Source organism: Arthrobotrys flagrans (genome assembly GCF_004000055.1).
Source record: "Arthrobotrys flagrans strain CBS H-5679 chromosome Unknown unitig_0, whole genome shotgun sequence".
Taxonomy (NCBI): Eukaryota; Fungi; Ascomycota; class Orbiliomycetes; order Orbiliales; family Orbiliaceae; genus Arthrobotrys; species Arthrobotrys flagrans.
The window spans coordinates 801274-819852 of record NW_027137550.1 but is presented as its reverse complement, the minus strand read 5'-3'; the positions used below and the strand labels follow the sequence as shown (position 1 = coordinate 819852).

The following is an 18579-nucleotide window of genomic DNA, read 5'->3' as shown; positions in this document are numbered from 1 at the left end:
TTTATAGACGTGTGTAACGTGATCCCACCATTTGATGAATTAATTCGATATTTAGGGTAACGTGAGAGATATTCGAGAAGCTGTTGAAGTTTTTCTAGCTTTTTGTTAAAAGCTAGTTTTGGGTGATAAGATATGCTTGGATTAGTTCAACCTAGTACCTAGCTAGATGTATCTTTTATCTTCCATTGGTATCTCTACCGAAGCTACTATATTCTAAAAAAGCAAAAGAATAAGAAAGGGAAGAGGGGGAGGGGCGAGCAAGAAAATTGATCGGATGATGAGATGCTCCGTCGAATTATATTCTTTTCCTAATTTCTCCTTCATTAATTGTATGATTCTTTATGAGATGATTATGATCCGTCCCTTTCTGATAGTATGCATGAAACCCCTTTGGTCTGGCTAAAACTACCCCACATATACGAGACGAACTCGAAATCAAGCGGCCTTAGATATACACATCTTTCCTCGTACCAAAGTATACGTTACCTATCTAAAGCTGCTAGCTAATTTTATTATATTCCCTCTAAGAAAAAGAGAGAGATAGAAAAAAAATGAATACATAGAAAAGATGATTATTATCATAACTATTTTCAGAATTTTTTATAATCTTTTTTTAAAAAAGCCGTGAAACTTGCGTCCTTTTTGTTAAGGTTTATTTCTTTTTCCGAATGTTTCCCTAACTGTTAACTATGCATATGCATGACAAGAATTATATAGATAGAAAAAGAAAAGAAGAAAAGGAAGCACTTGTAAGGGAGACGGTTCAAGCTAGAAGTTGCCTACATGTTTTCCCGCAGATGCCTCCCGCAGATCCGAAGGAAAGAAAAAGGAAGGTCTAACGCCGGTGCCCGGTAAATGCGGAAAAGAAAGACTGAGGACGTCCGAAGAAAAAAAGAAGAGCATGCAGATTTCGCCCATGAGTTTCAAGATACTGGAATGTACATATCCGCTGCATTGAAAGCCAATTAAAAAGATAAAATAAAATAATAATATAGGATGATAGCAATCGTGCTTTAATATTGAAATGGTAGCAATTATCGTTTAATATTGGGAAGGAAAAGATCCTCCAGGATCTGTACTACGCTCTCCTGCGGATTCACCCGTATTTGCTGTATGAGGCCGTAACCCTCTCTCTCAGAAATATTTCCGCCACACGTCCTCGAGGTTTTTGAAGGGGTCCAGGTTATCGTGTTTTAAGAAAGTCATGTTGAACGTTGATGGGGTGTTTGTGGTTAGATTTTGGTCTAGTAGTGAATCACTGACATCTAATTCTAGATCTGAGAAGTTGTAGAGTGGCATGGTGATACCCGGGATTTCCGCAGGGCATGTTGTGAAATTTTGTTTATTACCCAAGTTCTGTGGTATGGCATCTGCGAATGAGAGAGCAGCGTCTCCAGACATGAACATCCTAGGGCCGTGGAAGATGTCCTTGATATTTTGCGGTAACGAGAAGTCAACGAGGCCGTCGAAGTCTGTGCCATCAAAAAAGGTTTGAGTAGTTTGGTTTTGAGCTGGGGAGCAGGAGGTTGTGGTGGGGCTATCATCCGCTCTGGTCGACTTTGCAGATGGATCTGTTGATGCATGGCGTTTTACGGCGGGAGATGGAGGGATGCTTTTGCTTCCTTCTCTTGATGTCGTTGGCGCTACTGATATCATTGTATTACTTGGATCTTGGGTTATTATATTTGGAGTTTGACAGTGTATGTTGAGATTTGCGTTTAAATTCTCAGTATCAATAGGAAACTGTTGCTGCTGTTGTGGTGGGTGGTGCAAGGAAGGTTTTGGTGGGGAGTTTGGGTGTTCGCGTGTTCTGTTGCATTTTGGTTTTCAACCCATCTTGGCGTTCTCATTTTCTATAAATCGTTTTCCTACCGACATTCTTTTGGATGAGGGAACGAAGTTTCCTAAGCATAACGAATTTACTTTGTTCATAATCATATACCTATTCTAGATCGCACCGCTGTCTTGTCATCTATATATATTATTATTATTCTCAGTCTCTCAGCTCTTTCTCTGCCTACACGTTCTATTCCAGACATCCTTTCTACGTACAGCTGATGGGGCAGTATTTTGGCTGCTTAGCTCCCAGAACCTACACTTTCACTTCCTCACATTGTAAATGTGGGCTAAATGTGGATGTTCTTAGGGGTGGTTCAGGGATCCTGCTGGAAGCAGACGGCCTTCTCATTAGTAAAGGTTCTGGGGATCCGCCGCCGATTGATGATGCTGTGGGACTCGGTGCTGTTCAAAAGATCTCATTGATATGTCGCTCATGGGGCTTCCTACCATATCCACAGTACTATCAGATGGACAACGGCGGGAAGGAAGAGTTTGGCTTAGAGCTTGGAATTGCTCGGGTGTTAGGGCGGCAGAGTGATATGGATTTTGAGGTAGACCTGCCGCCGCCGCACTGGTAAAAGGAGCAGAAGTTTGCTGAGGGATCCTTATTGTAGGTGCCGTTTGTCCTCGAGCTAGATATGTGCCTTGGAAGCAGTGCGCAGGAAGAGTCCCTAAGCTTAATGGCCCCATATGGAACTGTGTCCCTTGGGCGGATATTGGAGGTTGGGATTGTGCCATGGTGACTTGTGGGTGGCTGTGTGTTACTGTAGCTGTCGGAGTGGGTGGATTTGATGATCCTGGGGCCGTAGATAGCAATGGGCCTTGATATGGTGGGACAAAGACCGTTGGCGAAAAGGGCGAGGTTTGAATACTTGGACCCGGTCCTTCGAGTGCCGGCCCTTCCTGAAACGCTGATGATGCCGATGTCGACCCTCTTCTTGGTGCCGCTGCTTCAGCCGCATTTCTGGCACTTATATTATTGGATTCTTCTATAGCCGATTTTAATATACGCCGCAGATTGGCGTTGACGCTTAGATAGTCCACGAATCTTCGGAAGAATTCCTTTGGGTCCGAAGCATCTGCTCTGAGCTGTTGGTCTAATTGGCAGTATGGTGCTGGGAACCCATAATCATCGTCATTGTACACCTCCCCGGCTAGTACGGCTTTCTCTGTTATCCGGAAGAATTTCCCTGTTCGTTGTTTATGGATTTCGGATGCCCTTCGCGCCGATTCCATGCGGGCTTCCAGACTTCTATCTGTCCGGTGGGAAGCCGCAATATAGGCACTATGCAACGCAGATACGGGTGCATGTTAGTCAAAATACAACAAGGTATTGACAAGGCCGCACGAATGGTACGTGTATCTGTGAAGCATAAGAAAAGATAGAAGGCTGATCTCATACGGCACATGATATGACACGACTCAACTAAAGGAGCAAAAACATGGAATGTTTGGTCGCAATTCAGTCCAGTCAAGAAACACAAACGATATCACTTACCGTTCTTGATTCTCCTCATGAGTCCGCTCCATCCTGAGTGTCAAATTCTCTGTGGGCGGCATTGTGGGCGGCACGGGTATAGTATCGCAGAAAGGATCTTGAAAAACTAAGCGGGCCTGTCCTTGGCGTATATACCCAAAGCAAGATCCCAAGCTACCAGCTACGTGTCCCGGGTCAAACAGGACGAGCTATGTTCTAAAGGCGGTTAGGACCCCTCTTCCTCCTCCTCCTCTTTACCGATTAAGAGGCTTGTTTGCGCGATGGAAGGGCCCTTTGACGAGAATATCCGTGTATGCACCTTGGACGAAACCGATTAGTTCGCTCTCACGGGACGAGCGGTACGGGTGACTATGGTAGACGAAACTAGCTTCTTTTTGTAGAAGCCTAACTCTGCAGGGATTCCCAAGATCCGATTAATTGGATGAGAAACTAGTGAATTGTTGCTTGACATAAAATGACCAAGGGCTCTAGGCCAGGCGGGTTTGGTCGAGAAACCGGGGCTCAGGGGGTTCTTGACCGATCCAAAGCTAGATCGGAGGTATGTCTCGGATGAGGAACGATACGAATTGAAACGTCGAGACTCGGGAGACGCAAAGGCCCAACCTCAGGAGGAAGAAAGTAAGGGATACATATGCAATTCTGCCACACACGTACTCCTCAATTGTCGAAAAGAGCACCTATTGGACGGGGTCAGACGACAAATTGGCCCACCGAGTCCAATGCTACAGATGTGGATGCAACATCTGAGTCCCGGAGTCCGAAAACTAATATGTCGTCCGGTGCGCCCCCGTCTTGCCCTTGTGATGATACCCGATCTGAGATGTTTCCCAAAGCTGCTTCTCCGCAAATATTATTGGATGGAAGTATGTACAGGTCATAGAACTCGAGAGAACGACCGAACGGCTGCCTCGTTTGAGGGAGAGCCGAGGATTCGGGTCAAAGAAAGGCCAGGTGATGTACTAAAAGCCAAATAGTCAGGACTGTGATAAGATTAACACGAATTCTGCCGCCGATTGAGAGAAGAAGTTACGAAACACACAAAGGGCGTAGAGATCGGGTGCTCAAATTAATATAACCCACTCTCTGCTTGAAAAGGAAAAACATACTTTCGAGTATTCAAAATTCGAGTACGCAAGCATGATATCCTAAAAATGAATTGTGCAGTTTAATTGCCGCAGCTGGCCGATTTGTCACAGTCTGGTCTTTTCCCCTAGCTTCGATCCCAAGCGGACAAGACTTTTTCCCTTGAAATCGAAGTTTAGGGGGGTCACAGTTACTAGCAAGTAGAAGGAAAATTCTTGCCTCAGCAGCAAGCGCGGGTAGCGGTTGGTCACATTAGGTACCAGAACCAACTGGGTCACTCTCCGTAGTTGGGCCTTCCTCGATGCGACCTCGCCTATCTGTATCTAAATCCACGCCTTGCATGCTGTCTTTTTGGTCTGAGCGGAAGCAATTGATCCCGCTGTAATGCCCCTCACCTCCTTTTCTGTCCGGATTAGGAATATAGAAAGCCATGTTTCCGCGACGAAAGATGCGGAAGTGTGTCTCGGGTGACACTGAGGGGATCGTCTCGCAAGCATGTTGGATGTGAAACGGGACAAAGGGCCTCGATACCTAGCTCGCCTCCATCCATATCTCCCACCCGCAGTTGCAGTTAATCATGTGTACCCTCGAAGGCCGAAACCTATGGGTGACCACACTGACAGCAGATTTCCAACCCTCGGCTTCTAATTGGCCCTCACGGGAAACGGGATCTCACATCCTGTCTGCAGTTCTTCTGAAAGTTGGCTTGCATAATCAGTGGGTCTGCGCAGGCCCGTCTCGAACTTCCCATCCCAATTCGCACACAGAGCTCAAGTCGAGACTGCCATTCACGGCCACTTGTTTTTAGACTACATTCAGATCTGCTTCCAAAATCCAACATCTCAAGATGTGTTGAACCGCCCTCACAACCATTTGCGATGGCCATTTCTATTCATCCATCCGCCGCACTCAATTCTTTACCAAATTTGATGATTTTAGCATAAACCGAGCAGTTAGACAATTCTCTAAATTTGGCTGGCAGACTTAAAAACCGACCAAATTTTGGTCTTCAAAAAAATCACGGGACTTTAAAGCTACGAGGGCTTCTCGTGGTCACTAAACGCGTGGTCCCACCACCAACGCGTGCGCCATTACGTTTACACCGCGTTGATTGAAATACACAGCTGCGCATCCCTCCATACCCCCAATCCTTTCTACCTTACTTTTTCAGAGCAGAATCCAAACCACAGTGTAAACACTTAATGTAAACCAAATCCAACCATGGAAAACGACTACGAACGCCAACGTCTCGAAAACATCGAAAAAAATCGAAAACTCCTACAGGAGCTCGACCTAACCCAAGCAGCCAGCGCCTTCCGCGCCGCCACAGAAAAGAAAGCCGCAGCTGCCTCGGCTTCAAAACCTTCTTCCTCCTCGTCTAAAAAGCGATCTCGTGCTGCGACTGTAAAAAAGGAAGTCCCAGATGAATTCCTTCCACGCCGTACTTCCTCCCGGTTAAAGGGTATACCGGCAGACTCCGAGGTCGCAAAACGTAAAGCTGAGGCAGAGGAAGCTGCGTTAAAGCAGGTCGAGAGAGCGAAGAGGCAGAGGGTTGCTGGAGAGTTATCGCTATCGGATATTGTAACTCCTGGGAAGGAATGGGATCGGACCACGAACTTCTTATCCGATGTTAAAGGGGAACGATATGCCCGAACATTTTCAGACGACGATGTGGCGAAGACGACAGATGCTGATCTTAAGGCTGTCAGGAAGAAGATGATGGGATTGAAGCTACATGAAAGATTTGATCCGGTGGGTATGTTGAACCAATAATCACAATTGATACCTTCGATTGCAATGCAAACATTCGCTGACGACCAGCTTGCATCAGATATAAAAATCACCCCAGAAAGAATATACTGCATGTCCTTCCACCCCACAATCTCCAAAAACCTCGTCTTCGCAGGCGACAAAATCGGCAACCTCGGTATCTTCGACGCCTCAAACCCTCTTCCAAACCCAGACTACGACCCCTCGGAAGACGAAGAAGCCCTATCTCACATTCCCAACGTCTCAACCTTCAAACTCCACTCCCGCTCCATAGCAACCCTTTCCTTCGCCCCGGATAGCGCAGAAAGTATATACTCCACTTCATACGACGGGTCGATCCGAAAATTAGATCTAGTAGCCCAAAAATCAGACGAAGTTTTCGCCGCCGAAGATCCCAACGAACCGCTCCACAAAGACGCCGCAATCTCCGGTCTAGACTTCTACGACCCAAATGTCATCTACTTCTCGACTTTAACAGGGTATCTTGGTCGTAAAGATCTTCGTGAAAAGTCAACGGCAGCTACAATCTGGGAATGCCACGAAGGGAAGAAGATAGGCGGGTTTACATTAAACCCTCGGAATCCTTGGTTTGCTGCTACGGCGAGTTTGGATCGAACAATGAGGATATGGGATTTAAGAAAAATCGTGGGGAAAGGAGACGAGGCGAAGCCGCACATGGTGGCGGAATATGAGTCGAGATTATCAGTCAGCAGCGCGATTTGGAGTTCGAATGGGAAAGTCGTAACAACAAGTTACGATGATACGGTTAAGGTGTTCGACTTTGGCGAGAGTAAGGGGTGGGAGAAGGGTCACGAGGTGACCAGTGTGGATCCGAGCGTGGTTATTAAACATAATAATCAGACAGGTAGATGGGTTACCATGTGAGTGTTCCTTTCGTACAGTCTCGGTTTGTAGGGAAATACGATAGACTAACGGTTTTAACAGCCTTCGAGCTCAATGGCAACAATCCCCCACAGGAGTTCAAAAGTTCTGCATAGGAAACATGAACAGATTCGTCGACATCTACTCTGAAAACGGAGACATGCTCGGCCAGCTAGGTGGAGATTTAGTCACAGCCGTCCCCGCGGTTACCGTATTCCACCCAACCCAAGACTGGATCGTTGGTGGTACGGCAAGTGGCAAGGTCTGCCTGTGGACGTAAACTCCACTCGTGGAAGCTGGGAGCGGTTTGTTGACGAAGAGGGTTGGTATAAACCCCCAGGTCACTCGTGGCCTATTTGTCCTTCATGATTGTGTATCATACTAGCTTGTACATGTTTGTAATATCAATTTTGTAACCGTAGTTGGCGTTTTGGACTGGCGGAGTCTTGCATTCAATCAAAATCAAAATCCATCTCGGCCAATATAGGTAAAAGCGCGATCAATTGGAACAAGTCAACCACCAACATCCTTTTTATAGATAAAAGCCACCGGTACACATGCGATGCTTTTTAAGTTTGTTTTCGATCAAAAAGAAGGAAACGAAGAAATTTTTGTAAAAATGGGTATCGATTCAAGAGTAACAAACAATGCCTCCGAAATCTAAAATATCAAAAAGCCGACTTGATAAATTTAAAGCGCTGCAATCGAACCTCCCTAACAATACTCACCATCAAATATTCAACATGTCAATACCCGTATTCCTGCTCACGAGTTTCAAACGACTTGTCCGTCGATTCGGACCTCAATGCCCTCATAATATATTCGTATAACGCCCACTAAGCATCATATATCAGTATCCTCCTCCCCCGAAGACCGGGACGAATACATACCTGCACCGCATTAACAAAAAACGACCGTCCCATACACCACCAAAACCCCGAAAAATACCCCCTAACCCCCTCCGTCCTCCAAATCCCCTTCGTATGATCCCAAGCTCCCATCTCGTACCTTTTCCCCCCACCATTCCCCCCCAGCAAACCCTCCCTCTCCCCACGACTGCTAATGCCCACCAAACTCTGAGTCTGCACCCTGGTCTTCACCACATCCAACGGATAAATACTAGCCCAAGTAACACACCCCGCAATACCCCCCGCAACGAGCGTAGTAGCCATCTCACCCTCCAACCCTAACCAGTTCTTCGTCGCCTCGTAAGCCCAAAAATACCATCCATACCCAATACTATCTCTCAAACTCGTTATCACCCCACCATGATAAAGGCCCCTGATCCCATCGGTCGCAAATATCTGCCTCGCAACTCTCCAACTCGATGGAGCATTTCGGTTGCCAGGTGGTGGAGGGATGCCGCTTGCGGTTGAAGTTCCACGGGTGGCTATGCCGTGTAAGTGGGATGGGTAGATTTGTGCTCGACATTTTATTACTTCCGTCGGGGCGGAGACAACGAAACATGCCAGACCCGAGACGGCACCAGCGAGCCAGACGTTTGTGAGGGAAGGATATTTGATTTCTTGGTAGGGTGTCGATTCGAGGTATTCCAGTGAACGGTTGTAGCCGACGAAGAGGAGGGCCGTTAGGGCGCCGTTACCGATTACTGGGGCTGCGGCTCCTGTTGGGTTTTAAATCAGCTTTGATATTCATAACCAATTGAACTCGGAATATCGAAAATGGAGGATAAGATATACATACCTCGAAATAACGACGTCCAAGTATCGAATCTAGCAGCTGTAGAGCGAGTGTTCGTGATACCGGTCTGAAGACGGACTTTCACAACTATAGATGACATTCAACGCGGGGTCAGCTCTCGAATTGTTGCATTTTTTCATCGACCACAGGTTAACGTTGGACCCTGCATAACGAGCGGTCACCGATGTAGGGGTGATGCCTTACCATCAATCGGATTCCCCAGCACAATGGCAGCACTCCCAGCGATAGAACTAGCAATGAAGTCTGCCATTATCCTCTATTTCCCCGCAATTCCTTCTCTTCCAAAAAAAAAAAAAAAACTGGGGAACGTTGTTTCCCCAGAAAACGCTACGTTCTTAAAGGCTCGTTTTTATCTTTTCAAGCCAAGCTTCCTAGGAGCTCAACTGGTGTCAAAATTATCGCCTTCTGGAGAGCTATCGGACAGCTCGGGTACTCGGCCAAACCCATTCGTCGGTTCCCTTTGCTTTGAAAAAAATATCGGGTTCGCTCGCATGCCAAAACCATGCACGACCTCGGACAACTGCACCCCGTTTTTCTTAATAAAATAAGGGAACCGCACAGATTGATGGAAAGAAGCCGAAATCCGAAAATGAAGATTTTTTTTTAAAAAAAAATAAAATTGGCAAAACCAAGGAGGGGATGTCGTCGAAAGGAATAGATAAATGAAAAAGAAGAAGAAGAAGAAGAGAATATTAACCAATTTGAACAGTAAAGTTGATTTGCTAACAGACTTCGAGGGAGTGACGTTAATTTAAACTTCCCTTCAAATTATCCAACTAAAATCTAGCTTCGGACAAAGGGAAAAAGGCTGTCTTTCAAGCTCAGAAGCTCCCAGGTAAAAAAATAGAGAGAGACATCGAAGGTCATCGGGAAAAGCTACCCCAGTCTAACATTTAAATCAGTAGTGCATTTTGCGACACCAAATCACCCAAGAACTGCCCTGTGATAGCAACAGGGGACTGTGCAAGTTAAGCGTAAGGATGAGGTATTGCCGTTTCGCCCCGGAATCCATTTCGAAGAAAAAGGAACTAATAGACGATAAAACTCTAACGTAAAAAAATCGTGGGGATAGCGGGGTTCTCATCTGCCCTTCTTTCGCGGGGCCCGTCAAGTCACCCCGGAACGAGTCGGTTAACTAGCTTCGATTATCGCGCTTGGTGTTTGGGCAGAACAGCTTAAGCTTAACTGGCGGTTATTAGGTGGAAAAGATGACGATATTATTCAGGCTCTGCAAAAGATATAAGATATTCCGCTTCCATAAAAGTGTAAAATGATGATATGAGGACTTGGAACTCCCGTCCTCGTGAAGCTGTCGTTTCGTCTGCAGCTGACTGCCATCATGTGTCCAGACCCAGCATCTCCCAATACCCTATCCGACTTCAAGATCACGCCTGCCCCTCTTTCTCCTTCAGCTTCTCCCACTGCGCCGGCGTATAGGTCTTATTCGACCAAGCGTGTATCTGCGCAATCTCTTCTTTCAACGTTGTATTCACCAATCGGCTCTTTGCCAAACTCGTCTTGCCTTCGAACTGTGGGGATCTGGAGAAAGACACCAAAGTGGAAGCCTATGTTAATGAACCAAAAGAAAACCAAAGAAAAATATAATGAAGAAAGCGAGAGGAGATGAAAATAATCGTACACAATAATCGCCTCAAATATCTGTCCACATCCACCTAATCCAAAAAACATCGAGAGATTTATGTCAGCAAGCTATATCATCACAACTTGTCCAGCTGTGCACAGAGCTGTGTAACCGTGTAAATAAAGACCCGGAAAAACCTCAGATCTGATAAGATAACAATGAAATATTGCATCATATCACACCCAAAAATTCCCCGATGTCGCTACGCTGCTGCTCACGGGCTCAACTCCAAAAGTCAAAGAGAACAAAAACAAACCTGAATTATCGATAACGGAAACATACGTAGCCTCCAACTTGCTACGGATCGTTTGCTCGAGGGATTCGGCGGTTATTCCTGAGTTTTCGGCCATGGCTTTGGGGTGATATAAACGGTAGGAATCGCTCGGTGGGAAAGGGAAAATGTTTATCAGATTGATAAACCGAAAGACAGAGAAGGGCAGTTTGATGACAAAGAGGCAACGCAGATTGATGATAAACGGAAGGTAGAGAGTTTTTATAGCTTGTCAACCCTCAGAATTAAATTCCCATAGGCCCGCCCAGCTCGACCGCCAACGGAATGAGTACTCACTTAAATAGCAGGATGGTTGGGAGTCCTATTTAAATAACACCCAGCAACAAAGTAGAGACTTGGCCTTCAGCATTCGATATCTCAGACCTGTCTTCGAATTCATAGACACATGTACAGCGAACGAATATTCTATCAGCATGAAAATGATATTATACCAGCCCAGCCAGCGAAGCTTAAGGACTAACTAACTAAAACACACGGCAACGTATGTACTTGTACGCAGAGAGCAAAAGCAACATAAAGGACAAGACGAGCATCCGCAACCAAAAACAAGAAGGTTAACAGGGAAAGGACGGTCAATTTCGCTTGAAAAACATGGCATTCTCGTTTTCAGTCTCAGTTTTCGTCCATTTTGTGCGAGAAGAATCAAAAGAAAGATACCTGTGTTCGAAGGCGGAGAAAGGATGAAAGACATGCAAATTGCCGAAAGCGATTAAAACCTCCGAAAATCATGCAAGCAATAATACAGTGTGAGTAGCGTCGATAGAATAGGAATAGGAAAGAAGAGACCTTTCGTCATTCTGTAATGAAAAAGAAAGTGATACGGATGAAAATTAAGACCAATTCGTACAACCCAGCAAATGATGAAGTGCGAGCAAAGGATGTTTTAGAGACCTCTCCTCGCCCCTCGCATGCCCAAGGTGCGCGTGGATGGACTTTCCCATCTCTTTAAAAATCGGATAAACCTACTGCCGATACCCCTAAATGTATTCGTTAGACCCTGTTTCCCAATCTACTTCTCCAACCATCTCCCCTAAAAGAAAATTCCAAAGAAAAGCAACTTCAGAGCATCTGATCCTGGGAAATGGTTTGTTCCGTACCCTCCATGGCATCGCCCTTGACATTGGTATATTTAACAAAGCTGAGTCCTAACGGACGACCACCATACTGGTAACCAGTGAATTTAGCTAGCAGAGCAGTCATGTTAGTTGATTTCAATAATATAAATTTTGCCCCGGTCAAACTTACAGATGGCTGTCTCGGCATTCTCGGCAGTATCAAATTGAACGACACCGGTTCCACGGGAACGTCCGCTCGGCTCGTACTGAATCTCGGCACGTTCGACCTTACCGATCGTGGTGAACAGTTCCACCAAGTCGTCGTTGCTCGTAGACCATGGGAGCTGTATCATCACCGAAGTCAGTTATAAAATCTTCTCCCCACAGCATAGGACTCATCATCGTACGTTTCGGACAAAGATGGTTGCACTTCTATCACCGCCGCCGGTAGCAAAGTCCGTGAATGGGTTTGGCTGAGCAGCCGGAGTGTTGAAGTCCCCGCCAGCACCGCCAGTTCCACCACCGCCGTAGCCTCCCCCGAAACCGCCACGTCCACCACCGAATCCACCACGTCCGCCTCCAAATCCAGCTCCGAAGCCACCGCGACCGCCTCCGAAGCCGCCACGGCCACCTCCGAAGCCACCACGCCCGCCGCCGAATCCGCCGCCGCCGCCGAATGGAGTGCTTCCGGCGAATCGATCCTCTCTAACCTCGAGAGCGCGTCCCTGCCAATCATGGCCGTTGAATTGTTGAATAGCATTCCGAGCATCTTCAGGGGTTTCGAAAGCGACAATGCCGCTTCCCTTTGGCCGTCCGTCATGTCCCACGTGTACGTCGGCTCTAACGACAGAACCTACTCAAACATTAGCTTAAATTCCGGGGGACCTCGAACCCTTCAAGAGAACCAGGTCGGTCCTCGATGAAGAATGTTGTCAGGCAACCTACCAGCTTGCCTGAACATGTCCTTGAGGTCTTGCCACCCGACATGGAAAGGCAACTAAATTCTTCCGTTAGCCTACAAAAAGCACACCACCGAATCGGATCAATATCTCACGTTGGACACGAAGATCTGACGGCCACCAGCTCCACCGCTAGCGCCGCCGGCTCCACCGGATGAAGCGCCAATTGGGTTCGAGTTGTAACCGCCGCCTCCGCTGCCGCCGCCGTATCCACCGCCGTTATACCCGCCGCCGCTGCCGCCGCTGCCGCCGGGTCCTCCAGCTCTTGCAGCGCCAGGAGGCCCAGTGAATCTCGGTTCTGCCTCGCGATCCTAATCCAACGTATCTTAGCCTTAACCATCATATCCCCTTCGCATCACTTCGGACCTCCGGGTTCATCATCAGGATAATAAAAAAGCGCCTCCTTTCTCGTCATCCACTGATTATCCGGCCAGAGAGAAAGTTCCTCCATACCTCTCGAACATAGACTAGTCTGCCCATTAGGTTTTGGTTGCTGAGGGTGTTGACAGCGTTTTGAGCCTGATCTCTCGTAGCGTATTCCACAATTCTAAGGAATCAAAAGTTAGCCACCACCGAATAGAGATGTGACCATATACCGGAGAAGCAATAGCTTACCCGCATCCCTACAAATACCCATGGACGTCCAGTCCGACCCCGTCAATCCAAAATCCACATCCAAATATGTAATATAACCAAGAAAACCATTGTGAAAGAAAAGAACACCCGCGTTCTTTCAAGTGCCCACCTTCGACATTCCATTCGGTAATAAGAGAACATCAGCGAAAAGGACTTCGCCGGCTGTGGGGTGGCACGAGACCAATTAGCAATCGCGAACAACCAAACCAAAACCAACGATAACAGTACCACTTTTCTCTCACATTTGAGAGAAAAGGTACAGTTCAGGTTTCCAAGCAATATAGCGCCCTCCCAGAGGGATGAATCCGTACCTTGTCGCATGAAGTCTTTCAAATGGTGCCATTTGACGTCGTAAGAAAGGTTGCCGACGTAGACGCGTCGGTCCTGTTGGGAGCTTTCGCGAACGCTTTGCATCATTGCTTCCTTTGCCGCTGCGCGATCCTCGAATGAGCGTGGCGGACCTCCTCTCCCACCGTGATGACCAGAATACCCTCCTTGGTTTCCGCTCCCGGTCATAGGGCTCCGTGACCTGTTGTCTCTCCGCTGGTTCCGGTACTCGTCCCTCTCCCGACTTCGAGACCGGCTTCTAGGCGAGTAGGAGCGTCGGCGGTGTCTTGGGCTCCGAGCGCTGCGTTCGCGATAGGGCGAGCGAGATCTGTCGCGCTGTCGATACGAAGAACCGCCTTCAATCAGCATGGTCGGCATTTATGAAGAAGATAACTTTTATGTGGTTTAATTTCCTCGGAAAAAGACACGCGACGGTGCGAATAAGAACGGAACGAAAAGGAATGATGAAGAACGGGGGGAGGGTTGAGGTTGAAGGGATGTGTCCGGAAGGATGGAGAAAGAAGAGATGGATGTGAGATGAATCAGCGGAAGTAAGAAAACGCGCCAGCAAATTGGCCGTTGGGGTTTTTTTTGGGCAATTTTTATTTTTGCAGCAACCAAAAAAGGGACACAACAAAAAAAAAACTGGCACGGGCAATTGGGGCAAAGACCGAACAGAAAAACTTGCAGTCTGGCAATAGAAGAGATGCCGGTTTTTCGGTTTATTGTTCTTGCTGTGCCATAGGAGAAAGAATAAGCCCGCAACACTATTGGTCTTTTTTTCTTCTTTTCTTCTGAGGTTTTTTGGCGCGAGACAGAGAATATAACAGAGTAATGCTCTCAGGAAGGAGCAAACGCTTCGGCACCTGCACGGCAGACCGAACGGTGGCAATGAGGTCCGCGAACCCCGGCAGAAACGACGTTAAATAGGCATAGAACAGACGGGAACTGAACGGAATTGGAACAGTGGAGAATTCAAGCCAGCTAAGACCGAATGGACAAAAAGAAAGCTTGGATTTGGCAGCCGGGTTCCATCTTTCGAACTTTCGATTCAGCGCCCAATTGAATGCCATGTGCATGCATCCGATGACATGACGGACGGTTGATGGATCCAATCAACCACGGAAGAATAGGCTCTCCAAGACCGCCCGTCAATCGTCATCAGAAACAGAAATAAAGAGGCGGAGAACTAGTGGGTTCGGATTGCTTCCATCCTGTCTCGCAGCAGCTTGGACCCCACAAAGCGCCGAACTCACAGCCAACCACCACCACAACACCAACACACTTCTTTGCCGCTCTGCCACATGAAAAGTATATAGAAATATATGTGGCTGTCTTGCATTGCTTCATCGAAACGTGCTTCTGGTAGATGTGTCCCAAATGGAAGTCCCGACAGACGTGTAGCGCGGGTAGAGGACCAGCGGTGTGCAGTTTCGGAAGTGCAGTTTGGGTGTTGCCTGCCCGGGCGTAGATATTTCGAACGATGAGCGCCGTGAACGGATGACCTTGTCCAAGGTATCTCCCTCCAAAGTCGCTCAATGCCCTTGCTATCTTCCTCTCTCATCGGTTGGTTTTCTGCTCCCAATCCAGTAAAGTAAAGAAACCGTCCATGTTGGTTCACCAACCGCCGAAGGGCCCTGCACGAAACCGTGCAGAGGAGTTCTAGACGGGTATTCGGTTGCCCAAAACGCTAGACCATCGTCCACTCCAAGGTACTCCGGCTCCAAGAGCGAACGGACACGCCTGGTTTAAAGGAATGAGGGGGGAGAGAGTGTGTGTTCAAGGGAATTAAAAGAGTTAAAATGAAAGAAGTGGGACAGGCACAGTGGCGTTCCATATCCTGCAGCTTGCTTTCCACTCTTCTCGAACTCCAGACTCGCCTCATCCTAACCGCCCGCTCGGGATAGGCCATGCAAAACCGTCATCGTACCATTTTTAAATATAACCCCAGATATATGTCATGAAAACGGGAGACTGCATTCTCGGAAATTTTCCATTCCAAAAGAATGGTCGGAATAGAACCAAAATAGGAAGAAACTGATGTCAAGATAGGAAAAGACCCCCCAAACCACGTTTCTCTCCACAAACGACGCCTCGTAATCGTATGGAAGGCGCATATTGAGGAGGTTGTTAGAGCGTGTGCAACCGAAAGAGAAAAAACCAGCCGCCACAAACCGTATAGCTAATGTTGAAATCTGGCTTCAAAGCTCGTGACTGCCGCCTCTTCGAGTCGTGATAGTGTCTGGAGTATCGAAGAACTCTCCGACTAAGACACAAACAGTGGCGTCTTTATGGATGAAACATACATGACGTGTAATGGGGAAGCTTGAGAGGGGTCGGGACATCGTAGATATCATATCATGCAGTGTTCGGATGATAACAAAGAAAGAGGGGCGGGTATAATACCAATGTGATCAAGTAAGCTCCCAACCACTTAATCCTCACAGCCGAACCACGACACCAAAGAATGTAAAGGAGACCTTGAGAAATACGCGAGGAGAAAGAGGCGATAACGTCCAAGTCCCTTTCCTAGGATTTGTCTCTGAGTTTCCTCGTATCTGTCTCACCAAGGAGCTGTGGAAGGTACCCGTTTAGGCGTTTTGTCGTAAGCAATAAAATGGGAGATCTGAGATTTTGAAGAGAATAGAAATAGACGAGGGAAAAATTTTTCCTCTTTGGCAGAGCTTTATAGTAGCTACGTTAAAAGCTACGTAGTACGAACGTGCTATTTGCTCAAGGGCTTCACTTGGAAGAAGAAGAAAAAAAAAGATAGGGCTTATATATTTGTTGAAGGGTAGAGCAAAGGGAACGACATGCGAAACGGCAGGCACCGCGGACAGGTACCAACTTAAAGGGTAAAGGTCCATAGGCGAAAGGCTCTGGTTCAGGGCACCTGGCGGGCACTGACAGCGCAGCCTGGTGTGGTAAGGGGATACACAGACGTAAAAAGAAAGGACCCGTCAGAAAACAGAGGAAGAATATAATATGATATGATAAAGCCGACGAGAAATGAAAGGGACAATTCTTCGAAGGGCCGAGTCCAATCACCTGAAGTGCAACTCTCCGCGTCCACGGATCCCCTTACCACAGCAAGTGAACGCCATGCCTACTTCTGGGAATAACGTGACCCAGATCGTAGTCGGGAACGGGAGACGCCCTTTCATCCCAGCAGCAGGCCTCTCGCAGCCTGTGTTTCTTCTTTTGTGCAAATATACTGACCATTGGGAATGCGAGGTGGTACCTGACATAATGGTCTTGTGAATGAGGTCTTGTGGTCAAGTCGGATTTACGGGTGTGGGAAGCATATGCAATATCAAAGCAAACGCAGTCTTAATAAGAAACGTGGAACAGCGAGGCGTAGGTGCTTGGTTTCAAAGTACCAAAATGCTGGAGAAGGGATTTTTCTTTCTTGGTGACTTACGCTTCGGCGTGCGGTCCTATGATCTCCGCTGCTTGAGGTATCTGCAAAAGATCAAATAAGAAAAGATATGTTAGCAGATTAAGCTCTGCATCGCGCAGGAACAAGAGAGACAAAAGGCGTCAAGGGTATATATCTGTGGGCTTTCTTTTATTAAGATGCAATTGGAAGGAAGGGGGACGCAAACCCATCTTGTGTGCTTTTAAACACCTAGTCAATGAAAAAAAAATTTAAAGTATACACCACCCTAAAAATTTTTACCCTCCTTCGATTAAGATCTGTGATCGTTCCGGGGAATTGCTGGTAGTGTTCGGGGGGTCGCTGTTCAGAGGAGACCGGTGGAGAGGACCGTTAGAAGACGCGAGGTATTGTTTGAAGTGTAGGATTTCGGTTAACAAAATTGCCGTTGTCCAGTTAAAAATCTATCGAAATTATCCCTGGTGAAGTTCCTTCTGTCAAAAAGAAATGGGTTTTCAAAGAGAGCAGCAGCAGGATGGACAAATCCTTGTTTTTGTCTCTACATGTGCATGTAACACGAGGGTATAACGGCTCGTATCGGTCTGTACTCCCTGCTGGCTCGGTCTTTTCTTTTTCGATAGTAGAAATATCGGGTTTGGTAAAGTACAGGTACCTGCGAATGATATGTTTCGGGGATTTTTTCAGGCGCGAGGGCTCTAGGTATTATGCAAAAGGTTGAGACCGAGGAGAATGGGAAGAGCAGGTTTCGGGCCCGATGCCAATGGTAAATGCAGGTTGAAGTGTAAAAGAGAGCTGCTGCAGCAGGCACAATTTACCCCGAGAGTCTTTCTTCAAGGCACGTAATTCTGGCAATTGAACCGGGAGTCTCTGAATGACCAGCCCTTTGCTATCTCGCTTCGAGGTTTAATGCAGCAGCGATTTCGGGACGTATGTTATATCAGATACTAAATGGACGATGCTCGATTAGTTCAACGCCAATATAAGCTAAAATTGCTTTCGCCTCGATCTATTCAACAAATTGAAGGGGAAAAGATTAAAAAGTGGAGTTATGCCCGATGAAGGATGGTTATTTCAAAGAGCAGTTGGTGCGGTGCTTTCTTGTTGGACTTGCTTTCCCTGGCCGGTTGGGTGGTTGTATCAAAATGCCGGGCGAACCTCTGTCTCGGGTCTAAAATTTGTTGACCGATACCACCTAGGTCAAGGATTAAATGGCTTGACGGAATCGAATGTTTGTTTCTCAGCTGCCTTCTTCGCCTTCGCGTTTGGGAGACCAAAGGTGATGGCCAATTAGAGACGGAAGTCCCTAAAGTTGAGGATTCGATGACGAAACGGCAAAACTATTCGTCTTTAGGAGGTGGAGATATTGCAGTTTTTTCATGCAACATGCACTGTATGCCAAGCCAAAGGAACAAGAACTCGGATCCAAAGGATGGCTGTCGCGGCAATGAACGAGCGAAACCAAAGCACGGGGGGGTTT

The 18579-nt window shown here is 47.1% G+C and overlaps 6 protein-coding genes across 6 annotated transcripts; 1 reads left to right on the top strand and 5 right to left on the bottom strand.

Annotated features, from left to right (window-relative positions):
* Window positions 1–1134: 1134 nt before the first annotated feature.
* Window positions 1135–1656, bottom strand: DFL_003352 (uncharacterized protein; the record flags this gene model as incomplete). The annotated part of the gene is made up of 1 exon (XM_067632278.1): window positions 1135–1656. The coding sequence occupies one exon, from the start codon at window positions 1654–1656 to the stop codon at window positions 1135–1137; it is 522 nt and encodes a 173-aa protein (XP_067490562.1).
* A 531-nt stretch (window positions 1657–2187) lies between these two features.
* DFL_003351 (uncharacterized protein) lies at window positions 2188–3399 on the bottom strand (the record flags this gene model as incomplete). Its single annotated transcript, XM_067632277.1, has 2 exons — window positions 2188–3124; window positions 3338–3399. 2 exons carry the CDS (start codon window positions 3397–3399, stop codon window positions 2188–2190), a joined length of 999 nt encoding a protein of 332 aa, XP_067490561.1.
* A 2242-nt stretch (window positions 3400–5641) lies between these two features.
* On the top strand, window positions 5642–7352 carry DFL_003350 (uncharacterized protein; the record flags this gene model as incomplete). The annotated part of the gene is made up of 3 exons (XM_067632276.1): window positions 5642–6176; window positions 6252–7071; window positions 7136–7352. The coding sequence occupies 3 exons, from the start codon at window positions 5642–5644 to the stop codon at window positions 7350–7352; spliced, it is 1572 nt and encodes a 523-aa protein (XP_067490560.1).
* A 466-nt stretch (window positions 7353–7818) lies between these two features.
* DFL_003349 (uncharacterized protein) lies at window positions 7819–9044 on the bottom strand (the record flags this gene model as incomplete). Its single annotated transcript, XM_067632274.1, has 4 exons — window positions 7819–7908; window positions 7963–8696; window positions 8777–8860; window positions 8978–9044. 4 exons carry the CDS (start codon window positions 9042–9044, stop codon window positions 7819–7821), a joined length of 975 nt encoding a protein of 324 aa, XP_067490559.1.
* A 1135-nt stretch (window positions 9045–10179) lies between these two features.
* DFL_003348 (uncharacterized protein) lies at window positions 10180–10786 on the bottom strand (the record flags this gene model as incomplete). Its single annotated transcript, XM_067632273.1, has 3 exons — window positions 10180–10333; window positions 10434–10467; window positions 10693–10786. The coding sequence occupies 3 exons, from the start codon at window positions 10784–10786 to the stop codon at window positions 10180–10182; spliced, it is 282 nt and encodes a 93-aa protein (XP_067490558.1).
* Window positions 10787–11787: 1001 nt separating this feature from the next.
* Window positions 11788–14074, bottom strand: DFL_003347 (uncharacterized protein; the record flags this gene model as incomplete). Its single annotated transcript, XM_067632272.1, has 9 exons — window positions 11788–11912; window positions 11974–12127; window positions 12191–12636; window positions 12729–12780; window positions 12838–13053; window positions 13196–13289; window positions 13358–13365; window positions 13488–13540; window positions 13690–14074. 9 exons carry the CDS (start codon window positions 14072–14074, stop codon window positions 11788–11790), a joined length of 1533 nt encoding a protein of 510 aa, XP_067490557.1.
* Between the last annotated feature and the right edge of the window lie 4505 nt (window positions 14075–18579).